This window comes from Salarias fasciatus, chromosome 11, assembly GCF_902148845.1.
Source record: "Salarias fasciatus chromosome 11, fSalaFa1.1, whole genome shotgun sequence".
NCBI lineage: Eukaryota > Metazoa > Chordata > Actinopteri > Blenniiformes > Blenniidae > Salarias > Salarias fasciatus.
Window position 1 is genome coordinate 12,287,576 of NC_043755.1, and position 22,279 is coordinate 12,309,854.

At 43.7% G+C, this 22,279-nt stretch overlaps 2 protein-coding genes across 9 annotated transcripts in view; one reads left to right on the plus strand and one right to left on the minus strand.

Moving 5' to 3' along the window:
• triob (trio Rho guanine nucleotide exchange factor b) overlaps positions 1–12,426 on the plus strand; it is an 89,719-nt gene extending 77,293 nt beyond the window's left edge. For 4 of the 6 annotated variants that reach the window (XM_030103243.1, XM_030103244.1, XM_030103245.1 and 1 more), the window contains 22 exons: positions 945–1,040; positions 1,422–1,570; positions 1,711–1,777; positions 1,876–1,979; positions 2,124–2,193; positions 3,092–3,181; positions 3,284–3,376; positions 3,504–3,554; positions 3,658–3,735; positions 3,963–4,154; positions 4,294–4,471; positions 4,987–5,843; positions 6,743–6,993; positions 7,102–7,231; positions 7,416–7,443; positions 7,544–7,706; positions 7,800–7,921; positions 8,501–8,579; positions 8,723–8,923; positions 9,006–9,144; positions 9,232–9,418; positions 9,619–12,426. In XM_030103243.1, coding sequence (XP_029959103.1) covers positions 945–1,040; positions 1,422–1,570; positions 1,711–1,777; positions 1,876–1,979; positions 2,124–2,193; positions 3,092–3,181; positions 3,284–3,376; positions 3,504–3,554; positions 3,658–3,735; positions 3,963–4,154; positions 4,294–4,471; positions 4,987–5,843; positions 6,743–6,993; positions 7,102–7,231; positions 7,416–7,443; positions 7,544–7,706; positions 7,800–7,921; positions 8,501–8,579; positions 8,723–8,923; positions 9,006–9,144; positions 9,232–9,418; positions 9,619–10,022 — 3,729 coding nt within the window. In that variant the 3' untranslated portion in view covers positions 10,023–12,426. Of the gene's footprint in view, positions 1–251; positions 799–944; positions 1,041–1,421; positions 1,571–1,710; positions 1,778–1,875; positions 1,980–2,123; positions 2,194–3,091; positions 3,182–3,283; positions 3,377–3,503; positions 3,555–3,657; positions 3,736–3,962; positions 4,155–4,293; positions 4,472–4,986; positions 5,844–6,742; positions 6,994–7,101; positions 7,232–7,415; positions 7,444–7,543; positions 7,707–7,799; positions 7,922–8,500; positions 8,580–8,722; positions 8,924–9,005; positions 9,145–9,231; positions 9,419–9,618 lie in introns of those variants that run through there. The other 2 variants (XM_030103247.1, XM_030103248.1) reach the window with 2 other exon arrangements.
• A 3,678-nt stretch (positions 12,427–16,104) lies between these two features.
• Positions 16,105–22,101, minus strand: LOC115397376 (C-C chemokine receptor type 5-like). 3 transcript variants are annotated; one of them, XM_030103643.1, is made up of 3 exons: positions 21,855–22,101; positions 21,112–21,186; positions 16,105–18,225 (listed from the first exon to the last, which is right to left on the minus strand). In XM_030103643.1, exons 1-3 carry the CDS (start codon positions 22,016–22,018, stop codon positions 17,139–17,141), a joined length of 1,326 nt encoding a protein of 441 aa, XP_029959503.1. In that variant the 5' UTR covers positions 22,019–22,101; the 3' UTR covers positions 16,105–17,138. The 3 variants fall into 3 exon arrangements, with proteins under 3 accessions (XP_029959503.1, XP_029959505.1, XP_029959504.1); XM_030103645.1 differs by having other exon boundaries at positions 21,112–21,191; positions 21,855–22,098; XM_030103644.1 differs by lacking the exon at positions 21,112–21,186 and having other exon boundaries at positions 21,855–22,099.
• Positions 22,102–22,279: the final 178 nt, after the last annotated feature.

A 22,279-nucleotide genomic window follows, 5' to 3' on the forward strand; every position in this document is an offset into this window, starting at 1 on the left:
GGCATTGCAGATGGATGGATATATACTACTATTAAATCAGTATATCTCAAAATAATGACAATATACTTCAGCATTTTTCATATCAATAGTTTAAGCAACACTATTTTTTTTCCATGGAGATTTGTATGATTATTTTCATCCACTCAAAGCTTACAAGAAATTGAGAAAATCTATTTTGTACTAACATTTTTTTTCTTTTTTTTTTCTCTTTATTCTCGTAATACTAAATGGTTGCATGTTCTTTCCTTCAGCATTACGTTGATTTCTGTTCTGCATCTCTTTTTTCCCAGTTTCCCTATCTTTCCATGTAAAACCACTTCATCTCACATCTGGATCCCTCTTTTTTTTTTTGGACTTTTTTATGTTGTCTTCACTAACCAAACATCGTCATTCCTTTGGAATGGTATTATTTTACCTTTGCTCAAAGTGAATACTCCATTCACGTGTCTGCAGCTCCGAGGTCTGCGTGGTTTGTTACAGACGATCCTTTTGAATCTTTACCCTCTTCCCTTTGACTCGGCCGTGTTGCAGAAACCAAATTTCTGTCCTGTGGAGTCTAAAGCAACACTGTGTGCTACATGTAAGTGGTTTGACCAATCGGGATGCACGTGCCTGAGGAGCACTGCAATCCAAAGGAATATTTTTTTCCTGATCTGAACCTACCTCATAACCCACCCCCGTCTCCCCGACACCAGCCCGTGATTGGCTCCAAACTTGACCCCCAATTAACCCCTTTATCAGGGAGACCACCAAGTCCTTTTTGAGACATGTGGAATATCGAGGTCCAAACACTGCAATGGTGAGCCCGATTGCATTTACAGCAGCGATCACTGAGAATGTGTGACTCCTCAATTGCATGCAGCACGCCAAGTTTGACATCCGTCGCGTTTTCTACGTCGACCATTCTTATCGTCCGTCTCTTGCGTGTCCTGTGTCTTTTCCAGTCTGCGTCTCGCCTGTCCGCCCGTCCCAGTAGCTCGGAGACGCCCAGCGCTGCCGAACTGGTCAGCGCCATTGAAGAGCTGGTGAAGAGCAAGATGGTGAGCTGGGAAAGCATCAACAACACAACCCCGACAAGTACTTGCGAATGTGACGCGGCACTCTTGTACACACACTCGATAGATGTACACACACACATTTTTGCTCCAGCGTTGGTGACAGAGAAAGGCATCATGGCCTACTAGTCATCTGTCAGCGCCGTGACTGACGATGCCAGCTGTCCTCTGTTCCAACAAATGGGCGTCACAAAAACCTGCAGCGTGTTGAGCCTCAGCGACCCGCTCACATTATTTCAATGAACAAATGAAACATATGGCAGCTGCTTCTTCCTCCCACCTCATTTTCCTCTCCTCACCTTTCCTGCTTCACTCTTGATCCTCGCCTCCTCGCCTCCTCCTTCACTCCTCCTTTTTTCTGTTTAGTCACTGGAGGACCGTCCAAGCTCTCTGTCGGTGGAGCAAGGCGACAGCAGCTCTCCCTCCTTCAACCCCTCCGATAACTCGCTCCTTTCCTCCTCCTCACCCATCGACGAGGTGGATGAACGCAAATCTGGCTTCCTCAAGAGGAGGCAGTGAGTTATAAGTCTCTTGCTTGTTAAATGCTTTGACAAAGAAATACTGCTTGACCTCCATCGTGTTCATTTGTGTATATAAGGAACGCTTCATGTCCCACAGCATCAGACAGTGACAGTTTCTGTTTTCTGTCTGTCAGCTATGTGCTTCTGGAGCTGGTGGAGACGGAGAGAGACTACGTCAGAGACTTGGGATCAGTGGTTGAGGTAAAAACAAATTAAAGATATCAAACCACTTTTTCCAGATATGTTTTATTCCAACAGTCCGAACTTTGTTTTTAATTTTTTTATCTTCGATCTCTTAGGGCTACATGAGCAGAATGAAAGAGGAAGGAGTTCCAGATGACATGAGGGGAAAAGACAAGATTGTCTTTGGAAACATCCATCAGATCTACGACTGGCACAAAGAGTAAGCCAATGTTCAACTTCAGTAAAAAATACCAAATTAATCCAGCAGCTAATAGTTAATGATGTGTCAAACCTACACAGCAACAAAAACAGCCCCGATATGCTGCATAAATCATATTTTTTTTCTGCCTTTATTTGTCCACAGTTTCTTCCTGGGAGAACTTGAACGGTGTTTGGAGGATCCTGACAGACTGGCTCCTTTATTTGTCAAACAGGTGAACATTTCTGTGGCATTGTGGTGGAGACTGTCAACTACATGTTTAATTTCACAAAAGATAAGAAAAGCATATATTATAACCAATAGGTAGATGATTAAGACCAAAACTGGCCTGTCATTCAGTTTTCATTGAGTTACCATTGAGTAGCCTTGTGTAAAATTCAGTTATAACATATGGCTGCCATTTCTTGCTTCAGACAGTCAGAAGGTAGCTGTTAGAGGCCCAGAACTGAAAGGTAAATGGTATTAATGCAACTGGAAAACTGTCTTATTGCTGGTGAAATAATACTCCATAAAAAAAAAAAAATTAAAAAAATAACATTAACATGAAAATCATCCTGAGAGAGAGTTTGTGAAAACAGGCTGCAGAATGAGCTAAACAAGCAAAAAGCTGCAGGAATCAGGCGGCCAAATTAGTGAAAGGCTTTTGCCAACATTACAGTCTGGAGAGAAACACTGGGAGAACAGATTTCAGATGGCATTTTTGGAGAAAAAAAAAAACAGATTTTTTTTTTTTCTTATAAGTGGTTTTAATTCCCCAAAAAAGTTTGATTTATAAGAATGTTTCCGGAATTTAGTCTTGCTTTGCACTGAAATTGTGGTTAGGGATTTGGAGATGCTTTTTACTTTCATTTTACTGATCCAAACTGTTTATATCAAACTAACTTATTTATACAGAATAGAGGACACTTCATGTCCTGCATTATAATCAGGACATCCAGAAGTATAAACACACACTTAGCTGTCTGGATTATTGATGGAAATGTTTGTTGTGAAATGTACTTAATGTTTTTCAGAGTGTTCCCATTACATTTTTGAAATCTTTTTTTTTTTTTAAGAACTGTGTTCTAACTGATCAGCTATTTTTGTTTTTTGTTTTTTTTTTCTAATTCTAGGAGCGGCGGCTGCACATGTATATTGTGTATTGCCAGAATAAGCCTAAATCTGAGCACATTGTGTCAGAGTATATCGACACTTACTTTGAAGTAAGATCTGGAATCATTCCACTCTTTCCACCCAAAGCTTTCTCTTTATACTTCATGTTGTTGATTTTCCCGATCGAAAACATCGGCTTTATCTCCCATCAGGACCTTAAGCAGCGATTGGGACACAGACTGCAAATCACCGACCTGCTGATCAAACCTGTCCAGCGCATAATGAAGTACCAGCTACTACTGAAGGTACAAATCCATCCTTCATTGCTTTAATACTGGACTCCATTTAGGAAAACCTAAAAGTGCTCTTCGTATTGAATATTCAGTGTTGACAAAGTTTGAAGCAATCTGCATATTTTAAACTGCTTCACAGGATCTTCTCAAGGTTTCTAAGAAGGCTGGAGTCGACACGACGGAGCTTGAGGTAGAGGAACACAAAATGAAAAGAGTTCATTTGAAATTCTTGGGCGTGTTTTGTTTTCTTGCCGCTCCTGACAGCAGTGTTGTATTCTCATGTTTTTCTGTAGAAAGCTGTAGAAGTGATGTGTGTGGTCCCCAAGCGCTGCAACGACATGATGAATGTTGGTCGCCTTCAAGGCTTCGAAGTAAGTGAGCTCTTCACATATTCTGAATGACTCGGCGTTCTTTTATATTCGTCTAAGCAATTTCTAGTTTCTGCCAGTAGGTGTCAGTATCCACTTAGGTTTTATTTTTCTTTCAGTTGAGCCGGGAGTTAGTATTCTGCCTTCATCTTGTCTGCTCTGTTGCTTTATCATGAAGATAGTTTCTCAAAACTTAACTCCTCTGTATTCATCCTCCTTCGCTGCTGCAGGGTAAAATTGTGGCTCAGGGCAGATTACTCCTCCAAGACACCTTCATGGTTTCGGACCAGGATGGAGGACTCCTGTCCAGGATGAAAGAGAGGAGAGTCTTTCTGTTCGAGCAGATCGTGATCTTCAGTGAGCCCCTGGACAAGAAGAAGGGCTTCTCTACTCCTGGCTACCTCTTTAAAAACAGCATCAAAGTGAGGGAAATTCAGTTAAAACTACTTCTGATGAGATAAAATACAAACACGCCTAAGAGAGAGAATTCATATTTAGTTACTTCACAATGCAGTCCTTAAATTTTTCATATTATTTTGATTTCTTTCAATTTCACTCCAGGTGAGCTGGTTGGGTCTCGAAGAAAATGCAGACGATCCCTGCAAGTTCACACTGACCTCCAGATCCTCCAGTGGAAACCTGGAGCGATACACACTCCACTCCACCAGCCCCGGAGTCAGCCAGGTGTGGGTCCACCAGGTCAGCCAGATCCTGGAGAACCAGCGCAATTTCCTCAATGGTGAGAAACAAGAGCGACCGTGCTGCACACATCACTAATACACTCTCAGAAGGATTTGTATGTTTTGTGATCTGTTCATGCATTTTTCATAGAAGATGCTATACTGCCACTAATGCGTGAATCAATAGGTTTATGTGTAAGAAGTGTCAAATATATGCAGTTTTTGCTCTTTGAGTTGATAAAGTCGCTACTGTATTCTAACATTTAGAGATGCACCTGTAACCTTTATTTTTCTTAGAGAATCTGTGAAAATAGTCAGAGAGCTGTTTGATTTACATTCATTTACATATTTCAGACAGAAACATTTCAAAGTAGAGGAGATCTGCTGGAGATTTGATTGACAGTATTTTGAAGTCCATCACTGCGGACGTATTTCAAGTTCAAGCTGTCGACCGGCGCCGGCTGGTGATTGGTGCAGTCGAGACGGAGCGCAGCTGCATTTGTTTTTTTGACATGAGACCTTTTTTTTTCTTTCTTTTTTTTTTTTTTTTTTTTTTAAATGTCTTCTCTCACAGCTTTGACCTCGCCCATCGAGTACCAGAGGAACCACGTGGGCGGCGGCGGACCGAGCGGCCCACCCAACAGTAGCAGTGGTAGTACTGCGGGCCTCCCGGGAGGCAGCAGCTCCAACAGTACCTCCAACATGGGAGGAGGCGGCGGCGGCGGCGGCGGCTCCGGAGGATCGGGGGGAAGCTCCTCCTCCCTGTGCGGCCCTCGCTCCCGGCCTTCCCGAATCCCTCAGCCATCCTCGCGCCTCCCCCAGCCTGTCCACCACCACCACCCCCCGGGCCCCGAGGGGCCCGACAGATCCGCAGGTATGTGGTCGCCCTGCCACCCCCAGCCCCCCCAGCCCTTCCCTTGCAGCACAGCCAACGGAGACCTGTCGGCCTCGGAGATCCCGAAGATGAGGATGCTGGACAGTCCTCACGGGAGTAACAGTAATAACAGTAACCGGCCCTCCGGCTGTGTGGACGGCAGCAGGCAGGCGACCGAAGAGACGGCCAAGCCTCAGATACCCCAGATGCCCGTGGCTCCTCTGAATTTTTCCTTCAAGAGCTCTCGAGTTGGGACGGTCGCTCCCCTGATTTCGCCTCAGTCCCCCGGAGGAAAGGAAGTGTTCGCTCCCCCCAGCCCGGCCCCCAAAGGCAACCCCTTCTGGGCCGTGGTCCCCCCTCTGCCCCCCTCTCCCGCCAGCAGGCCTGGCTCTTTCTCCTACCCCAGCGACAATGGCGGCGGGGGCGACTCCCTGGGCAGAGGGGGCCACGGAGCGTCCTCGCACCATCGCCACTCCAGCCACAGTAAGGACATTGACCGCATGAGCACCTGCTCCTCCGCCAGCGAGCAGTCCATACACTCCACCCAGAGCAACGGGGTAAGATGTCAAGTCGGGGCCTCGGGCTTCAGTGAGGATCTTCTCGCTAGTCACTAACCCCGCCCTCCCTGACCGGCTGTCCGTCAGTCACCCTGCCGCTGGCTGAAAGAATGGCTTGAACATGCAACGACTACTACCACTGCTGAAACTGACCGGAGATTAACGGCCATCTGAGTGCACTAACTTCACCCAAAGTGTGTGTGAGAGGGAGACCTTCCTGGCACTCCCAGAGTGTACTAACACCGCGGCTTTGACTGATAGAGCAGCCATTGTTCCTGCTTCTTCAAAGGCTCTTTCTCTGTGTCTCTGAACTTCACTGTGTTTGCTTTTCAACTGTAGCTCTTAAACTCTAACAGATGGTGTTTTTTTTTTTTTTTAAAAATACATTTTCTTCTTCAGGACATTTTTCTTGGTAATGATCTCTGATCCATGTTCAGAACTTACTGTGACTCTAACTTCTATTCAACTTTTCACATTTTCCTTGTAGATTGCTTTGTCTAAAGTTTGGAGTTGTTTAATGTTACTTTCCGTTCATGAAAGTTTCTTCGTATTCAGCTTCATTCTGTGGACGCATCACGTTTTGTAGCTGTATAACTTCTCTGGACTTATCACACTATTGACACATCCTCTTTTCATTTCTGCAAGACAAACAAAAAAAAAAAAAACACTCTCACCAATGTGTCAAATACCACATGCATGATGAATAATCAAAATTTCATCTGTGTGTGTTCCTGACAATCAGATCTCATGTTTGATTGGTGTGAAGTGACACTTCTGTACCTCCAGAAACACACACTCATGTTGTTTACTTGCAGCTGCTGTGTTTGTTTGTGCCGCCTTGCACATGTTGCAGTGCTTTTTAAATAAAGAGTTCCTCCATCTTTTTTCCCCTCCGGCAGAGTGAAAGCAGTAGCAGCAGCAGCGTGTCCACCATGCTGGTGACCCAGGACTATGTGGCAGTGAAGGAGGATGAGATCAGTGTGGCGCAGGGTGAGGTGGTCCAGATGCTAGCCAGCAACCAGCAGAACATGTTCCTGGTGTACCGAGCAGCCAACGAGCATTCCCCCGCCGCCGAAGGCTGGATCCCCGGCTACGTATTGGGACACACCTCATCCTCCGTCACACCAGAGCTCCCCGAAGGCACCATCAAGTACGAATCACATAATCACTTGCAAATAGCTGAATTTGTCACCAGTACATGGCATGTTGTTATATTTATACAAAACTCAAATTTAACTTTGCTTTTTTTTTTCCCTAGAAAATCATTATCATGGCACACGGCGCTTCGAATCCGACGAAAGTCTGAGAAAAGAGACAAAGAGGGCAGGAAATTAGAGAACGGCTACCGCAAATCTCAGGACAGCCTGGCCAACAAAGTCTCAGTCAAGGTAGAGAGAATAAAGATTATGCTTAACATAGATTAAATATGTGCTCTACAAATGTAAATGACATCCTTGAGTAGGCAGGTTATGAAATGGTTGATAGAATGAAATGTCACTCAGCAATAATTTCCTGTTTTTATATACCTAACGACAGTTTTATGCTGATACTATGCCCCTCCTTTTTTTTCAGCTTCTGAATCCCAACTTCATCTACGATGGTAAGTGTTTATGCTTTCAATCAAGACGGGATCAAGTGTGTGAATATAATAATTTGAGATTTCAGTGAAGGAGTTGTCTTTCTCTGCTCTTCTCCTCCAGCTCCTCCGGAGTTTCTGGTTCCTCTCGGCGATGCATCGTGTGAGAGCGGCGACAGCGTCAGCCTGAGGTGTAAAGTGTGTGGCCGACCTCGGGCCACCGTCACTTGGCGAGGACCGGACAACATCACTCTGAGCAACAGCGGCTGTTACAGCATGACTTACAGGTACAAATCCATAAGGCCTGTTTGTTCATCGAGAATTTTGTGCCAGGAGCTGAAATTTTAAGATTCAGTTGTCTGTGTTTGCTGTTTCTTCAGTGAGACCGGGGAAGCTTCTCTGCGTATCTCTGGAGTGTCTGTAGACGACGGCGGCCTGTACACCTGCGTTGCCACAAATATAGCGGGCACAGTCACTTCCTCTGCGAGCCTCAGAGTGTCAGGTGAGAGTATGATGGTAATAGCACTAGTATTTATAAAATCATAAAGCACTAGAGAAGTAAAAGATACTAAAAACTTTGAATGATCTAAGCTTAAACTTTAGTGCATCACATTAAAGATACGAGGTTCTGCACATGACAAGACTGTTGTCATATTAGATGGCAGGTGTTTGGTAAGTAGTCACATCACGCGATGTTTCTGTTTTACGTTCCATAACAACTCGAAGTGCTAAATGTCACACATGGTTTCTGTTTTTAGAACTTCAAAAAAAAAAACACTAGCAAATTTGCATCTTAGCATGTGACTTCGTGATCTTATGACACCCATGTGGTGCAAAAATACAGCTGTAGTTGCTGCGACAATTCCATGACAAAATAACTCTGATTCACTGACAAATATCCACATTTACTCCAAAGTTATTCCACAGAGAGTGAATATGAATCTACACACCTCCATCCCTTACTGCAGCGGTCTAACACATTCATTTCACTCAATAACTTTTAACCCGTTTCTGTCATTTCTTTGTGTATGATATTATGGTTAGAGTCTTTGACAGAAGGTGAAACCTTGTGTATTCTCAGGACCCCCTGATGATGGCAGTGAGTTCCTCTGGAAACACAACTTTGAGTCCCACTACACAGAGATCACTGAACTAGGAAGGTAAATATTTTCCAGTGAAGTGAAAAGAGATAAAGTTGGTTTAAAAATGCAGTTGGTAATTTTGTCAGGTGAATCTGAACTAAGAATCTACATAATGGCCAGACCCTGAAGGTGCTGTGTTTTGCCTTGTTTCTGCTCCCCAGAGGCCGGTTCTCAGTGACGAAGCGCTGTGACCAGAGAGGAAGTAAACGCACGGTCGCCGCAAAACACGTCAACAAGAAGCTGCTGCGTCGGGAACAGGTGCTTCAGGAGATCAGAATCCTCCAGATAGTGGAGCACTACAACCTGGTCAAGCTGCTGGACACGTATGAGACGGCCAACAGCTACGTCCTCGTCCTGGAGATGTACGTAGACACTGGCTGTCATGGAGTTCCTCAGTTTTCAAGTCGCCTACGTCCTGCTGATCCTTGGTGTTTGTGTTATCAGGGCCGACCAGGGACGCTTCCTGGATTATATAGTGAGCTGGGGCAACCTAACGGAGGAGAAGGTGGCTTTATACCTCAGAGATATCCTTGAAGCTCTCCATTACCTGCACAGCTGGAGGATAGCACACCTGGATATCAAAGTAAGCGGGCATCCCTCATGTTCTTTCACCCTACAGTCTTGATATTTGAATTAGTCGTCAGTTTTGCATTGTCCTTGTCTTTTCCAGCCTGAGAACATCGTGGTGGAACATGCATCTTCACAGCCGGTAATCAAGCTGACGGATTTTGGCGACGCTGTCCAGCTGAATCCTCCCTCCTCGTACGTCCATCCTCTCGTGGGGAGTCCAGAGTTCTCCGCTCCTGAGCTCGTTCTGGGTCATCCTGCTTCAGTCATGTCTGACCTCTGGAGCCTAGGTGTGTGAGAGAAGTGTTTATTGTTGTACATCCCTTATGTGTATTTGGTATTCATACTTTACAGAACATTAAAGCTGCAGTGTTTGACATTTGTCTTCACTGAGAGGCTGAGTATAGATCATAAAACGACCATCTGTGCCCCATCTATCGCCAAAACCTAACCGACTGACTGTCCTGTTCCTGCTCCTGATGATTGACAGGAGTGGTGACCTACGTCGTCCTGAGTGGAGCCTCTCCCTTCCTGGACGAGAGTCTGGAGGAGACGTGTCTGAACATTTGCCGCCTGGACTTCAGCTTCCCGGACGACTACTTCCAGGGCGTGAGCTCGGCCGCCAGGGACTTCGTCCGCCTGCTGCTGCAGGGCGATCCGGAGCAGCGCCCCCCCGCGGAGTCCTGCCTGCAGGAGGCCTGGCTCCAGCCCAGGAGGGCTTTCGAGGAGCAGCACGGCGCCGTGAATCGCGCGCAGCCGCAGAGTCCCTGCAGCACTCACCTGGACACGTCCAGGCTCATCTCCTTCATAGAGAGACGCAAGCACCAGAACGACGTCCGGCCGGTGGGCACCGTGAAGGCCTTCCTCCACAGCCGCCTCTACAACCACATCTGAGGTCCTCCGTCACCAGCCTCGTGCCCGCTATGATCCCCTCCTCCTTCACTAAAGCCACAGAAGTCCTGCTGCTGCTGCTGACAGACCTTTTGAGACACCCCCCCACCCCACCCCCCCCTACCCCCCCCCAACCCCGGCATATTACCATTATGCCTGCACAACAAATGAACAGCAGGAATCTGTTTCAGATTCCAAACCTTGACTCAGCAGGGAGAAAACCAAGCTTTCTCAACGAGCCAGCGTGAGCAAGTCTTGCGTTTCGGACAGTGTTAAACAAAGAAATTAGAAAAAGAAGAAAAAAAAAAACTGTAAAATAGGAATATTTCGGGCTGCTTTCGGTTGAACACAAGAAAATGATTTTTGTCTTTTTTTTTTGTAACAAGAGATTACTTTTTGTAAATGAAACCATGTACAGTGAGGAAACAGAGAATTGTCTTTATTCAAACCTTTTGGGGAACAAAGGGTAGCTAGTAGAAGTAGAACGGCTTCACAGAGAGACGAGATGTGTCGGGGAAAGCGGCGCCCATCAGCAGGGTGCTCTTTCTGTGGGACGAAAACCTCCAAAACCATGTTTTCTGCACATACAGTACATCAAAGCGACACTCAGTGCAATAGTTTGTGTATTTTTATTCACCCACTTCATTTTTGGAAAGGTCACATCGTTTCAGTTTGAGTCCAAACAAACTTGAACAAGCCTTCGGGCAGAAAGCATATTCGGCAGAACTTCTCAGATCTCTACCTGCATCCGCCTTATTTGTAAATATTTTTTTTTTTCTCCTGCTTTTCATTCTCCTTTTTAAAGACTTTATCTCAAACGAACTAAAGCTGTTTCATTTTTGCTGAATATTAGTGAGTCCACGCGGTCAAAGTGAGCCAACCCTAACGCCCCCCGCCCCCCGCCCCACTTCCACCCCTGCAGGCCCCGAGGGGCTTCACTATGAACAAACCGCTACTAGAAATGCACTTGTAATTTGCATCAGTTCTCATGTGCAATGTTGCAGCTTTAACATTTATGCAACTATTTATGAACTTGTGTTGTAGCCGTATTCTTAAAAAGGCATGTACGTACCTGGTACTGCAATAGATGTCCGTATTGTGTTAAATCTTATGTATTAAGTTCAGTATTAATATCCGCGTTAAAACCCCGAGACAGACGAGGGTTTTTCCGAAATAATGTATAAAAGTGTGTATCTATAAAGTATAGGCACTTATGTTTTCATTTTGTCCTTGTCATATTTTTTTTTTTCTTGTAACAATACCAAAGTTGGCTCTGCTTTCTTTTCCTGCTATGTGTGTATTTTTTTTTATTTTTTTTTAAAATGATTTGTCATGTTAAGTTATAACACGCTACACTGATCCCAGACATAGGAAGTGTTTACAAAGATCCAGTGTGGCTTTATTTATTCTTGTAATGAAAAACTGTTTGGTGATTTATTGCTCAAAAAAAAAAAGATATTTCACTTGTCTTTTTTTTTTCTTGTTGTTTTTTGTCAAGCTGTGCACAAAGTGGTTTTTGCTGTGTGTTTGTTTGGCTTTTTGTAGGTAGATACTGACGTACGTCGCTTGATTTTTATTACTTTTTTAGTTTTGACATGGTAAACACAGAATTGGTTGGCATCTTCAACAAGCAATAGCTCTGGAAGAAACTGCTCTTTGAGAACGCGTTGCACCTTTCCGGAGAGGTTTTCAGACACATCTCCTCGATGAACACACACACACATCAGCATTAAGAGCTGTGGAAGAGCTCCCTGCCTGTTTTCGTTTCCGTGAGTCTTTTAGGTGAAGACGTTTGTTGAAAGCTTTTCTTTAAAGTGCCAGTTAAGGGAGTCGACCTCGCCGGGTGGGTGAAGCTAAAGCCGTGCATTGTTTCCAATTTCATTCGAAGGATGTTCTTGTTTCCGTCAGATGATCTGATTTACTGTCAAAGAAGCTGTCGATGACTTGTCTGTACTGTATGTGTGTGTGTGTGTGTGGGTGTGTGTGTGTGTGTGCGTTTGCGTGCGTGTGTGTACGTCTCATTTCGTGTCACATTTTATTTATTAGTGTTGATGTGGGTTTCCCAAAAAACCGTGCTGTTCAATCTCCTCATCAGATTCCCTTACAGCCCGCTCACATGATGGAAGTGAAGAAATGCCTTTTGGGAAATCCAGCTTTCTCCTGATGTAAAGATGTACAGAGAGGGTGGGGCGCTGCGCCCACACCCGGGATGTAAACCTCATCGCTCGCATATTTTAAATACACCCAGGATGAGACTGCAGCAATGTCATCTTGAATGTCTTATTATGACTTATTTTTATTTTTGCATGTATATTTCTTTGTACAGAAGATTGTGTTTACATGTTAACTATGTGTTGTAAATAATTAATTTTGTCCTCTGTTATTTTGCCATTAAACGTACAAGGAACAGCCGGGGTTGTTGAAGCTTTGTGTGTAAATTCAGTAGCGCCACACACACCCACATATGTCAGCGCAGATTGTCTTGAAATTCTGATTATTTCCCATAAAAGATACGAAAAAGGCAAGAAGGTGCAAGACATGAGGGAAAAACCCTCGATCAAAATGAAAAAGATTAAATCACATAAAATTTTTACAGAAGGTAACTTTACTAATTCAAACTGAAACTCATCAAGAGTCAGAAGAGCTTCACGCGAGCGATTTAAATCTGAACATGAAGGTGAATAAAATAATTCTGAAAACTGAAATGAAGTACAAAAAATCCTATTTAACAATACAGACCAAATGAGTAAAAAAAAGAAAAACACGTGTAGACACTGACTTGATGTGAATAACATCGGCATGTGATAAATATCTAAGCAGCAGAGAAGGTGTTACTGATCTTATCAGCGTCTCCTGCAGATGCTGCATGTGACGTCCCCCACCCACTGAAGACTTTTTCAATAATAGTCACACGTTTTAAGCAACAGAGGGGCTTCCATGATTACTGTACGTTTTCCTTCCGCTGGAGAATCAGAATTTTGTGTTGTTTTGCAACAGCCACCTAATGGTTTAGTAATTAAACAAATTAACAGTTTTCATCTTCATCTAAACAGACACAGTATGTGTAAAACACTTTATGTGTGCACGAGCCCTTCCTGTGTGAAACAGCTCAGTATCTTCACAGTCTTCTCACCAGGTGTGAAATCCCTCACGTTTTTCCATGTATAGGCAGTTGTGGGGAGATTTAACATAGAGCTGTTGCAGACAAATCTCTACTGTGTTTGCAAATCTTCGCAGGACCAGAATCTCATGCAAGAGCAGTGAAGTGTGAAGGTGTTGCCCAGCGGAGTTAGAGTTTGTCTTTTTTTGGATGTTTACAAAAGACATTGAGCTGAACCACAAACACTGAGAGCTGTCTGTGTGGCAACCTTGAGTTTACTTCCTTCATCTTTATGCGCAGTATATAACCAAGAAATGGATTAAATAATGAAGCTGTCACTTGATGAACCTGATACCTGCCTCCAGATTTAATTTGGTAGTTTCCCAACTCTGTTTCGTTGTTTTTTCTGTATCATGTTGCTGACTGTAGCTTCTGGGCATCTTCCACCCACATCTTCAGTCATAAGAGATTTCTGTCTGAGTGTGCAGTATAAATGATTTAAAGGTCTAACAGAAAGGGATTTTCCTTGAAGGATACCTAGAAGGTCACCCTTACTGCAGAGAAAATGACGAGGATCTGAAGTTCACAGAGATGAGTGGTTTCTAACACCTGTTTCTCATATCGTGGTACTAGAGAGCTTCAGGGGAGGAATAATCTAGGAGTCATGTAATATTGTTAAGTGTAATATTCCCTTTTAATTCTTAAGAAATGAAAAGAAATCGGTGGAGGATGAAACAATGCCATCTTATATGGATCATATGTTTCTATTTCGTTAAGTTACTTTCCAGATTTTAAACAAAAGCCAAGTACCAGAAGCCTTTGATTGCCTGTGGATCTCAACAGCCATATAGTGGTATTTTAGTGGTATTAAAAGAAAAAAAACATGAGAACCCTAATGCTTTGAGAAAACAGCTGTCTGCCATACACCAACATTACCATGCATTACCCATCAGAGTTGGTGAAAGAAACAAAGCGGACTGTACTACACCACTAGATGACACTGAAGAGTTGTATTTTTATTTTTGACTGTTATGCTTCCTCATGTAAAAACACAACAGCCAGCTGTTTATCATTGTCACAGTGCACATTTTGTCTCATGTCTGTTTCCTGTTTTAGTTTGAAGTCTTGTTTCAGGCTCCTTCACTTCGTCTGGTGTCTGATTGCTGCCCTTACCTAATGTTTTTCACCTGTGTGTGTGCAAGTGTGTGATCATCTGCACCTGGTGGCTGCACCGGTTGGGATTTAGTTGTGTGTCTTGTTGCCTGGCCGTCTGGGATGTTTCATCCTTGTTCTTGGTAATTCTGTGCTTTCTCCGGGATTCAGTTGCTTCTCTGTGTTTCCCTGAGGTTGTTTGGTTGGTACACTGGTTGAATGTTGCAGGTTTAATGTCCCATCTCCCCTGTCAACAAACCAAAGTGTCCTTGAGCAAGACACTGAACCCTGATCTGCTCCCAGTGGATGGATAGAGTGACTAGCATGGCAGCCGCCTCCACTGATGTGTGAATATGATCAATACTGTAAATATTTTGGGAACTGCTGAAGTGATTGAAAAGCACCACATAAGTGAATTTCAATTTCATTTACCTTTTGATTAATAAGAAGAGTGATCATCTCAACAGCTGCTCTCTCCAGTATATTGAATCCTGATAGTTATTTAAATGATTGTTGTACAAAATCTGGCACAAGCTGAAAAAAGGGATCTAAGTTAACAGTTTTAAATGAATTTCCTGTTTACCAATAACTAGTTACCAATTTTTGGTTGAATGACCTCATATAGATTTTCTGATAAGATGATATTGATGTTAATGCATCCATTAGGCAATAACAGGCATCCTGCCAGTTGAGGGCTTTAGTTGTGTTTACTGCAGTCTGAACTCTCTGGTGGCAGTTTCACAGGTGGGAGTGGTTACAAGCTTGGAGTCACTGAAATGTTATCATAATTCCCCTTCAGAGGGGGATCCGTCTCTTATTTATTTATTTTTTTAGAGGCAAAATGAGGCTCCAAGGGAAAGGTGAATAATACAAAAGTACTGGTGAGGAAAATACAAGATATTTATTAAATCATTTTATTAAGAAAGGTGATAAAACATATGAATAGCATTGTTTTCATCAGAAAGTGCAGCCCTTATTGAAAAGTTATGTCTTGGAACTATGTACAGTCATAAAATCATTACAGAACAACCACTTCTTGGTAATAATTCTCCATATTGTTGGAAAGCTAAGTGGTTCAAAAATTGCTTGCACAGCTAAAACTTTTTCAAGTGATGCCATACGTCAATATCTTGACAACTCTGTGCCTTCAGCTGGGTGTGACAAACAGGAAAAGAAGGGTAAGACGTTGATCTGAAGTGTTGCACCGTAAGCACAGCACGGAAAGAGAAGGAACTACTCTCTGGCCCGGAAAATTACTGCAGCATGAGTCATCTTCAGAACAACAACAGAAAACTATCCATGATACACTGCTGGATATTTTCAAATAGAGAAAAATGGCAGTTGCACTAATTTCTAAGACAGTTATTTATCAAGTTATTTCCAAGTACATGTTGCAATAGAATAAACAAAGTGAAGAAGTATCTTTTATTCCCAATTAGTGCACATGTCTAATGCTGAGCTTTATTATTGTATTGTAGGACAGTGGTACTCAATAGTCCATAGGCAATCTGTAAAAGGGAACTGAGTCCTTTTGGATAATGCTATTGCCATAAATTTTAAAATGTGTGCAATTTTGCTCAGTTTTATGTCACTTCTGCAAAGTTAAAATTTCACTGAGAGTCTTTATAAAGGGACAAAACTCCCTGGACACCAAAAATAAAATAGCTGAAGTCAGGGGAAATATTTTCATTATAAGAAAAACAAACTTTGTGCAGTTAATGAAGAAACCATGAGGATAACTCTTCACAACAACAGAGGAACTGAGTTCAGTGGTTGGGTGGACGAGTAAATGTCTCTTAAGGTTCATAAATGTATAGATAATAAAAAAAATGCCATCAGATTGTAAATATACTGTATGCAAGCATTTCTTATATAAACCATAACCATTGATCAAACTTGCACCTTGTTTTTTTTTTCTACATACTGTTGCCTCTGTACAGAGTAAGAACTGAAGCGGGTGACTTTACATGCTCTTATGTGCACAGACGCTGTCAAGAACACGGCAGCTTGGTTTACAGACTTCCTCTTAGAGAATGTGGTTTACGTCTCTTTGTTGAGCTCGCGTGAAACTCTTCAGCATAACGTGCACTGAAACCCACAAAACTAACGCAGGATGGTGTTACAAACATAAGGCGCTATTGCTCTGTAACATATAAACACACGAGTGGAAAAAGGGACACTGCTGCCTTTTCAAGTACAAATAGATTTTTTTTTTCTCTCATTGCAACAAGACATCCTGCAGAAAAACAAAACAGAAAAAACTCAACTCAACTTTTCACTTTAACAAAAAACGAATCTACCTTTAGTCTCTCAAGCCAAGTCAAGTCACACAGAGCGAGCAGGTAGAAGGCCTGTGCCGAAAAGAGACACAAAAGGTGAGCCACAGTTCGGATTTGGATCAGTGCACCATAAAGACTCTTTCACTTGAACTTTAAAACATGGATGTTTGATTCACTCCTTCACGCTGGTGCTGCTCTTTACTACAGCTGATGGTCCAATAAGGCTGCTGACAGCTGCTGCGGTTGACACAGAAGATGCACACTAACCTTTGGTCAGATGTTCATGGTTCACTTTTAGATTAAAATAATTTCTGCCTCATCACCACAGCTACAACAACCATCTGTTTTCCTTCCCTGTTATACTTTCTTATGTAGTCAATAGAACCAAGCCAAAAGGGTAAATTTTACCTAGCAAAGCAAATGTGGCTATTAAACTACTTTCGCTTATCTATTTAAATTCCAATGTCTTAAACAGTTCACATTTTAATAAAAAGTGATAATCCGTCCATTTTCAGGTGCTCATTTTGGAGTTGACGGCAGAGATACGAGGGAAGAACACATAAGCAGAACCATATCCATGACCCCGGTCTACACAGCTGTCCTCCTCTCGTCCAGGCTGGTGGTTTGGGAGTAGACCGATCCAGAGACTCTGTCCTGCGGTAGGAAGACCTTGATCACCTGGCACAGTCTGCACGGAGCCCTGTTGATCAGTCTCAGAAGGTGCATTCTGAATTTCTCCCCGACAAACACGTACAGGAAAGGGTTCAGGCAGCTGTGGAAGTAGGAATTGGCCTCGGTGACTTGCAGGGCCAGCGTGAGTCTCTTGCTGCTCTCGCAGTTTGTGTTGTTGTACAGGAGCTCCATCGCTTTGACGAAGGAAGCGATGTTGTAGGGGACCCAGCAGTAAAAGAAAGCGGCTACCACGAACAGAATGAGGCGGATGGCCTGTTTTTTGGTGGATCTAATGGACAGAAGTTTAAAGATAATCTGGGAATAGCAGAAACACAGAATGAAAATTGGAATTAACAGACCCAAAACATTCATTTTTAAAAGGTTGAAGATTTTCCAGAAATGGGTGTTGGAAGAATCATATGTGGGTTTGGGATAATCAGGGAAGCAGAACGTAGACAAATTACCATCTGAATTCGTAACAGACTGCTGTTTGAGAAAGATCAATTCAGAGACTGAGACGATAAAACCAGCCACCCATATGACCACAGCTGCAATCAGTCCAAAGATTCGCGTCCGTGCTCTCATCGCATAGACAGCATGCACGATGGCCAAATAACGGTCAAGACTCATGAGGCAAATGAAGAAGATTCCACAGTAAAAGACAATGTAATAAACCCCCAGGACCACCTTACACATCCCGTCCCCAAAGACCCACTGGTCCCGGGCTTGGTGAGCGAGGAAGGGAAAGGTGCAGACCAGCAGCAGGTCGGCGAGGGCCAAGTTCAGGAGGCACACGTCAGTCATGCTGCGGAGTCGTACCCCGCACGTTAAGATCCAGATGGCCACTGAGTTACCCACGAGTCCAAAGACGAAGAAAATGGCATAGAGGACGGGAAGAAAAGTAGCCCCGTGTCGCTCATATTGACAACTCCCATAGGCATCAAGTTCATCATCGTCGTAGCCGTAATCAGGAGTGGTGCTGAAGGAGAGCAGCGGCACAAAGCTAGGAAGAAACACGGGCAAGTCATCAGTAGACAGTAAGCGATTAAAAACAAGACATGAATTACATTAAGGGCAAGGGAAAAACAATAGCTCAATTAAAATACCAAAAAAATGGTGAAAAATCCATAGAGAACACACTAATTATTATTATTATAATGATAAGGATATATATATTATAATACATATAGATCACAATATATATAAATCAGAGTTAAGTCTCTGGATGTGCAGGGACTGTCTTGGTTGACACGTCTCTGCAACACCTCGTGGCGGTCGGGGACAGTGCCTCTGAATTAGCAGACCGGGGTGGTGGTTTTTAAACCGGTGGTTTTTAAACCGGAGGGTGTGCTCCAACTATAGGAGGATCACACTCCTGAGCCTCCCCAGGAAAGTCTATGCCAGGGTACTGGAAAGGAGGATCCGACCGGCGAACCTCAGATTCAGGGGGAACAATGCGGTTTTCGTCCCGGTCGTGGAACAGTGGACCAGCTCTATACCCTCCATAGGGTGCTCGAGGGTTCGTGGGAGTTTGCCCAATCAGTCCACATGTGCTTTGTGGATTTGGAGAAGGCGTTCGACCGCGTCCCTCATGGTGTCTTGTGGGGGGTGCTCCGGGAATACGGCGTCCGGGGCCCCTTGTTAAGGGCCGTCCGGTCTTTGTATGACTGGAGTAGGACTCTGGTCTGCATTGCCGGCAGTAAGTCGGACCTGTTCCCGGTGCATGTTGGACTCCGTCAGGGCTGCCCTCTTTCACCGATTCTGTTCATAAACTTTATGGACAGAATTTCTAGGTGCAGCCAGGGGCCGGAGGGGTCTGGTTCGGGGACCACAGGATTTCATCTCTGCTTTTTGCAGATGATGTTGTCCTGTTGGCTCCGTCGAACCCGGACCTACAGCATGTACTGGGGCGGTTCGCAGCCGACTGTGAAGCGTCAGGGATGAGGATCAGCACCTCCAAATCCAAGGCCATGGTCCTCAACCGGAACAAGGTGGCTTGCCCTCTCCGCTGGCCCAAGCGGAGGAGTTAAAGTATCTTGGGGTCTTGTTCACGAGTGGGGGACGGATGGAGCGTGAGATTGACAGGCGGATCGGTGCAGCGACTGCAGTGATGCGGTCGTTGTATCGGTCCGTTGTGGTGAAGAAGGAGCTGAGGCAAAAGGCAAAGCTCTCGATTCACCGGTCAATCTACGTTCCCACCCTCACCTATGGTCATGAACTTTGGGTCATGACCGAAAGGACAAGATCCCGGATACAAGCGGCTGAAATGAGCTTCCTCCGTAGGGTGGCTGGGCGCTCCCTTAGAGATAGGGTGAGGAGCTCAGTCACCAGGGAGGAGCTCGGAGTAGAGCCGCTACTCCTCCACATCGAGAGGAGCCAGCTGAGGTGGCTCGGGCACCTCTTTAGGATGCCTCCTCGACGCCTCCCTGGGGAGGTGTTACGGGCATGTCCCACCAGGAGGAGACCCCAGGGAAGATCCAGGACACGCTGGAAAGACTATGTCTCGCAGCTGGCCCGGGAACGCCTTGGGATCCTCCCAGAAGAGCTAGAGGAAGTGTCTGGGGACAGGGAAGTCTGGGCATCCCTGCTGAGACTGCTACCCCTGCGACCCGGTCCTTGATAAGCGGTAGAAAATGGATGGATGGATATATAAATCATAGGAAGCCCTCTGCCCCCTGTTGAAAACGTTGCCAGCTCACGCTGCCTCAGCAGAGCAAAAAAGTAAAAAAGTGAGAGCTGACAGATCCCACCCTGCTCAGCACCTCTTCAACCTGCTACCATCAGGGAAGAGATTCAGGTCCCATATGAGCAGGACGAACAGGCTAAAAAACAGTGTTGTATTACCTTTATTAAACTGAAATATTGTTTTTATTCACTGTGTGTTGTGTTATTGTGTTACTGTTTATTTTTAAATCGCACTCACTATTTATCAATGCCTTGTACGCACATTGACATGGTAGTTGCTCTTAATTTCGTCATTCTCAGTATGATGACAATAAAACATTCGGTAACACTTTACTTGAAGCCCCTCTTTATAACACATTATAAGTAGTTATAAACACTAATACATGATCACAATGCTTTATAACTCACTATACAGCAGTATACAGCATAGGATTAAGGTTAGGGTTAGGGTTAGGGTTAGGGTTAGGGTTTGGTCCTGGCATTGTGATCATCTATGAATGTTTATAACTATAGCTACACATGTTATAATGGCATTATAATGCTTTATGAATGTACGTAAAGTGTTACCAAACATTCAATTCAATTCAGTTCAGTTCAATTCAATTCAAAAATATGACGGCAACACTTGCAACAGGAATGCAAATCCTGCCTTATTCTGTCTTATTTCCCCTCTTTGTGCATGAAACTCATTTCAGTTTTGATCTCTGTTAAATATGTAGCATAATAAATATTACAAACACATTTAAGGAAAACTCACATATTAGTTGCATTATTTGTAGGTTTTTCATTATCCCATACAGTTGCTTATCGTTATATATCATGTTGAAAAGTCAAAAACAGTAGGAAAAATTCCAGTGAGAGTTTTTTTTGGGACAAAATGGGATCATTTTTAGTCAGATTTGTTCCCCAGAGCATACTTTATATTTCACATCCAGTCCATACAACACAAATCCTCAAACAAATGACCTTTTGTTTCTTTGCGACTAGAAACAAAGCTTCCAGATCACAAATAACTCAACCTTCTGGGAAAAATACACTGGAATCCCCACTTTAAACATTCATCCAGCTGCTTATTCTTATCTGAGAGTGAAGACACGACACAAGGTTTGGCCAAAAAACTCTCAAATTAAACAATTCCCTGAACTTAAATGTAGGAAACTGTCCCAATGAAGCTAAATTTTGCGAGCTGCGCATGCAGTCTTACCTCTGAGCGTCTCCTACTCCAAAAGTAGAGGCAGTTGGAGTGAGTGTTGTCATGGTCAAATACAACAGGACAAAACTACACTGAGGGGAGGAGGAGAAGGAAAAGAATTCTTCACTAAACCCAGTACATTCTTGAACACACTCCTCATCCACTTCATTTGACATTTATTTTATGTAAACCCTGCAGACCGGTCACATTACACCCAACCCCAGCAATCTCTTTTCCAAAAACAACATCTGCTGCTGAAGGGAATCATCAATATGAACTGGCAATACTGAAGTCAACTTGTATGGTTTTGACATTTGCAGAAATGCTGTTCCACTGTGAATTATGCAAAAATTAACTGCATAACTGAGAAAAATGTACCTGGATATAGTTTTAGAATGATTCAATTTTAAGAAGAATCTACAGAAACTTTGTGTAAAACCATGGAAAGACATGGATAATGTTGGCGAATGACTCTGAGAGTTAAAGAAACTGGATACCACAGTACATTTCCAGTCAGTGTTCCAGGTGGGAGCCACTGTGGGGAGCATATCTGAAATTGCAATAATATAAAATAATTTGCCATAAGTTCAAGGTTGTCTCAATCCTGATCCACTGATTGTCCTCTGACCTACTTGACATTTTGATTCTGACCTTTTTCACTGCAGCAAAATTAATGACAAACCTTTCAAGATCTTCATCAAGCTTGCAAAACTTCACATGCTATTTGATTGAAAAATTTAAAAATAAACTTTTACCTGTCCGCGCTGCCAGTAAAGTCATTCATTGCCGCACAGTGAAGACAAAAGCGAAATTCACATGAAGGCGAGACAACACGCAATAATCGAGAACTGAGAAATGGTTTGCACTGCAGGACCGAGAAGTTCTGCTGCACAGAAATGCACCCCAACCTCAAACCCATGTGTAGGGTGGGCTTGTGGTCTGTGTCAAAAGACACATGTGGTTTATAAAATTGTTGTCAGTGCTTTCTGAATTTCAAGTGGAAGAGCACACTTCCGAAGACAGAGCCACATACAGCGACATGGAACCGAGCTGCAGACACAGCTGGAAGCTTGCAGAGTTCTGCACATGAAATGTCTTCGAATCGCTGCGTGGCTGCATGAAGGAATGATACCAAAAGTCTCATTCAGTCAGCTGAGCCTCGGCTGCCTCATAACACACA